Source organism: Anopheles aquasalis, chromosome 3, assembly GCF_943734665.1.
Source record: "Anopheles aquasalis chromosome 3, idAnoAquaMG_Q_19, whole genome shotgun sequence".
NCBI classification, from domain to species: Eukaryota; Metazoa; Arthropoda; class Insecta; order Diptera; family Culicidae; genus Anopheles; species Anopheles aquasalis.
In genome coordinates, this window is record NC_064878.1 from 85001 (window position 1) to 90000 (window position 5000).

A 5000-nucleotide genomic window follows, 5' to 3' on the forward strand; every position below is an offset into this window, starting at 1 on the left:
AGGCAGTCTACTGCCAGAAATGGTATCTAATTACAGAGAAGGAATTTGTCACAAAAACCATTCCTACTTCCTACCCAGCACATTCGTTTCGCTAACCTACAGTAGGAACTACAAAAACAATAGAAGGTCCTAGTTTTTCCTATTGCTCCAGGGACGTGCTGCACGCTTGTGATCCCAGACGAAACCGAAAAGCGCATAACGTGGTAACTTGGATGAACCACAGATCGAATAATGAGCTACAAATGCCTTACGACACACGACCATCCATTCACCGAAGAGAAACGTGAGTAATGGCCAGCTAGGATGGTGGATGCAAAGGTGAACGACAGCAGCAATCGCTGATTGCTGGTATGCTGCTGGTTCTTATTATACAAAAACCCGGTTCCCAATAATTCCTCATCCGAAATGGCTGACCAGTCAGCCAAGGCTATCTGAGTTAACTTTTTTCTGTTGGAAACGCCTTCTCGCAGTCTCGCAATTAGAAATGGGGAAATTTACATAACGAGAAATTTTTTCTAATCACTGTAAAGTCGCCCAAAAACTAGTCGGCAACTAGGGGAGTCCCCTCGCGGGGATTCACATTTCAGCAGAACGAGAAATGGGCGTGTTGATGGCGCTCTTCTGCGCTCTGCTTCTTCTCTGTCTGGTGATCCTGTAATTCTTTCTCGAGGGAGTCGGAGCAGTCGGAAGTAATCTGATCTGTGCCCGAGGGTCCTGTTCAATCGGTTGGTATGAAATTGCGACCATGTGTTTAACTGCGACGAGAACCTCTTTGGCCTTCAGGGGGTTTGACCTACTAAACAAGGGGTTTTCTGATGGAATTCGATGTAAAGGCAGGACCTCTGGCTAGCTGTCCGCCTGGCTTACCTTACTGATCATTTCTCCAGCGTGTGCGTTCGGACGCTGTTGCGGTCGCACGCTGTTGTGGCGCATGACGTGCAATCGCTGCTGGGAGCTGGTGGTGTATCTGGCCTCACAGGAATCGCACGAGAAGGGTTTATCGTCCGAATGCGTTCGCAAATGTTCCTTCAGGGTACCGCGCTGGGAAAATCGCTTTTCGTAGTATTGACAATCGAGCGGTTTCACGCCCGCGTGAACGTTCAGATGTTGCTTGAGGCCGGCCTTGTATCGGAACTGTAGGTCACACGGGAACCAGGGGCACGGGACAGGACACTTCGCTTCCGCGTCATGCACTTTGGTATGTTTCGAGAGCATCGAGCGTGTCTTAAACGATGCCTCACACACCTTACACTGATGGGGACGCCCTTCGGTCTGTGTGCTCTGGTGGCGCTTCAGGAGATCCTTCTGCCGGAAGGACTTACCACAAGCGCTACAAACGTATGTTCTGTTTTCACTAACGTGCACCGTTTCTTCGTGCTTCAACACCATCTGCAGCTCCGAGAACGTGTTATCACAATTATCACAAGCGTACTGATCCAATTGCTCCGTCCCGTGCCCTGTAGTCTTCGTATCGATTTGAATTCCATCCACTATCCCTTGCCCACGGTGAACTTTCTCTTGCTGATGCACCTTCAACTTATCGGTCGTACCGAACTTTACCAAACAATCGGAACACTCGAACAGGACGGAATGCGTTTTCCGATGCCGCACATAGCGCCGCTCGTGGGCGAAACTCTTGGCACAAATATCGCAGATGAACTTGGACTGCTTTCGCGATGATCCGTCGGCCAATTTGACCACCACCAGACTACCGATGCCGCTGACATTGTGGTTCATGAATCCTATCAACCGTCCACCGGACATTGAAACATCTGAGTTTACGATCCAGTCCTTTTCGATCAATTCGTGCGATTCATCTATCGTCGATCCAGCAACCGGTTGCGCCTCCTCTTCTCTGATGGACGGTGTCTGATCTTGCCGGATGTCCTTATCGTTGGTGGGTTTAAGCAAGTCTTCGAGCTCGTGAAGCTCGATCGCCGGAATATCGTTGCCGACGCATGGTGTGACAGACAGCTCCGCCTTGCTGAACAGCTCGTTCCACTTTGCTTGATCGAGAAGGGTACCGTATAGGGGACCGAGATCTTCCACTCGGGCAACGGTAACATTCTTACTGGAGGCTGCCAGTTCCCGCTGTTTCTCCCTCTCGATTTCATTGAACAGCAACTGTCCACCGTGGCGAGATACCATCATCTTGAACCTGCAATGTCGGAATGCAGGCCGAAAACGTTAAAGATTGTTCCCGGAACGCAAAAAATGCGACGCTTCTTACCTCTACCGGCAAGTACCGGTTGATTAGTTGGCTAATTTCGCTAACGGGAGGCCATTCTCGTTCTCTTCGCCACACAACCGGCACACTTTCGAATCGCAGAGCAACACATTTTTCGACGAATTTAGTCTCGACCAATGCACGAGGTTAGCGTCTTCCGACATTTTTTTTTTTAATTCACGATATAAACATTGCCCGTCATTCATCTTTTCGAACTCGACTAGCGCCAAAAATACATCTTTCGACATGCCAAAAATGTGCCAAACAGCACCATTTGTACGAAGCGTTTCAAGCGTTTCGAAACGTCAAAACCCTGCTTCTTCCCGTGATTCTTGGTTTTCGTTGAGATTTTTTCGATAAGATTTTTACGCTCTCCGTACCGTGATCTCGGCAAATACCCAAAAATCGGCCCAACAAATAGCCACGCCGCTTCCCGAGCGATTTCCGCAATCTGCTGGTGATACGCCGCGATTGTTACGTGTTATCGGAAACATCCGGCAGGATCAAACGCAGGATTCCGCCTACTCCGAGGTGCTTGCTTGTGTGGAAAGTGCCGAACCTAGCAAATAACCGTTCATCATGGTAAGTGGCTTCATTCTTTCGTTGGAAATCGATAAATCTGAAATTCGGCCACCGCGAAGCGTAACGGGAGGAAGGCTGCTGTAAAACTTTCCTTTCCCGACTCACTTTCCCCGTTTTCCTTTTCATCCATCAGTCGTTCGCGGAAAGATTAGCGGGGCTGATGGCCCGGCCCGGTCAGGACAACGTTCCCCGCGATGATGTACCGTGGCACCTGAAGTACGGAGGCCGTGCAGCCGGAATCGTCGGTGGATTCTGTGAGTAGAGCCCTTTATCGATCGGTCCACCGTTTGCACCCTCCCCATCTCAGCACCACCGTTCCATCGGAGATGCCGTTCCGCTAGACGGTTGCCTGAACAAGGGATATGCATGAATCATCCCGCAGACTGACCAACTGATAAGCGTAGTGTGATAATGCCAAAATGTCCCGCGATTTCGACGCTTTTTGTTTTGGAATTAGTGAATCCCGTGCAAGTGAAGGAACGTTTTGGTCGCCGCTACCGCGCAGAGAAGCCCCCAAAGTGTAGTTTATTGTAAAGAAGGCATCATAAACTAGGTCGTTCTGGTCTGCTGGCGCTGCAGCTGCCGGCGGCGTGTTTGGAAACGTGTCGAATGAAGAGGAAAATCTGGATTATTTGCACTGGACGATGCGTGTGGTTTCGCGGAAAAGCGGAGGAGGGGGACAAAATCGTAGCTACCTGCGAGAAGAAAGTGAACGCGCGTGTCTCGAAAAAGGAAGTCAGCAAAAAGGAGTCACCGAGAAAGCACGCACGAGCACTGGGAGAGCGCCAGAGAGAGAGAGAGAGAGAGAGAGAGAGAGAGAGAGAGAGAGAGAGAGAGAGAGACAGACAGACAGACAGAGAGAGCAATTGATGCCCCCCAACAAACAGAGTTTTTGAGAGAGTGCCACTCCAAGGATCCAGGATCATTGTGTTTTGCCTCCTGTCGTTGGCCTCCACCGTCCTAAAGCCACCTTTGACGAAGGTTATTATGTAACGGATACATCCCGTCAACCGTGGCCAGAGTTGAGAGAGCATCCAAAGGATCGCCAGCAGTGACCAGGCATCAAGGATAACGAGCCTTTCTTCTCGAGGCCAATAATGAATTTTGCAGCATCCAAGGGAAGAGAGGCAGCGGGAATGTGAGCTGCATGTTGAATGACAATTAAGCAAAACAAAAGATTTCTCGGTTATCTTGCCATTTTCATGCAAAGGACGAATCCGAAGGACCCTAGGATGGTGCGATGATTTTTTTCTGCTCTGCACGCACCGAGCGCGCTGTCGCCAGCATTCTCGACTCGACTCGTGATAACACGTTGCTCATATTCGGTTTACTGTGATAAAACACAACTGATAATGGGATAGGGATGCACGTCGAGCCGCCCACACATCGTCCCCTAATCATCGCTCTACTTAACTTTCAGTTGCCGTCCTGTTCGGTCTGTACAACTGTATCGGTATCCTGCTCGGCGATGTCGGTTGTCTTGTCGGTGGTATCCTACAGATTCTGGCCGGTTTCGTGGTGCTCGCCATAGAAGCACCATGTTGCTTCATTTTCATCGATTTCGTGCAGCAGGCGGCCGAGAAGGCGGATCAGCGCCCATACTGGAACCGGGCAGCTCTGTACTGTGTGTAAGTTGTTGCATCCCCGTTAGAATTGCTCTTCGAATAGAGAAAGAACGTAGCTCTACGTTTACTGTTTCTGGCTTTGTTTTAGGATTGCCATACCACCGGTCATCATGTGCTTAGGACTCGGTAGTCTATTCGGTTGTGGACTTATCTTTGTTACCGGAATGCTGTACGGTATGATGGCACTTGGCAAAAAGTAAGTAATCGTTCTAGCGCCTTTTTGTAGCATTGTGGAGGACATTGTGCTTTATTTGTGTACATACACTTGTTTGGAGAGTCGTTTGATGAGCATTTCTTAATGATAAGACTCATGAAGCATATTAACCAATTAACAATCATCCATCAAATTTCATACTAACTGAACATTCGTCTCATCATCGCGCTTTAACTCATTCCCATTGCTCCACGCCACCACGTGCAGAGGCTCACGCGAGGATATGGCAGCGATGGCCTCACCGAACGCGATGTCGCCGGTACAGGGCGTACCGTCAACCGATCAACACTCTACCCTCATGGAGGATCCCGATGTATGGCGTCCAACATAAATTGTTTAATTCTCAAAACAA

The 5000-nt window shown here is 49.5% G+C and overlaps 2 protein-coding genes across 4 annotated transcripts in view; one reads left to right on the forward strand and one right to left on the reverse strand.

Annotated features, from left to right (window-relative positions):
* The window catches only part of LOC126578956 (zinc finger protein 252-like), a 5237-nt gene extending 2846 nt beyond the window's left edge, over nt 1-2391 (reverse strand). The window contains 4 exon segments of the mRNA XM_050242078.1: nt 868-2128; nt 2130-2158; nt 2231-2271; nt 2274-2391. Coding sequence (XP_050098035.1) covers nt 868-2128; nt 2130-2158; nt 2231-2271; nt 2274-2391 — 1449 coding nt within the window.
* A 179-nt stretch (nt 2392-2570) lies between these two features.
* LOC126578664 (calcium channel flower) overlaps nt 2571-5000 on the forward strand; it is a 5828-nt gene continuing 3398 nt past the window's right edge. Inside the window, exons 1-5 of one of the 3 annotated variants that reach the window (XM_050241458.1) lie at nt 2571-2809; nt 2943-3063; nt 4230-4437; nt 4523-4630; nt 4856-4961. In XM_050241458.1, coding sequence (XP_050097415.1) covers nt 2807-2809; nt 2943-3063; nt 4230-4437; nt 4523-4630; nt 4856-4961 — 546 coding nt within the window. In that variant the 5' untranslated portion in view covers nt 2571-2806. The remainder of the gene's footprint in view (nt 2810-2942; nt 3064-4229; nt 4438-4522; nt 4631-4855; nt 4962-5000) is intronic. The other 2 variants (XM_050241459.1, XM_050241457.1) reach the window with 2 other exon arrangements.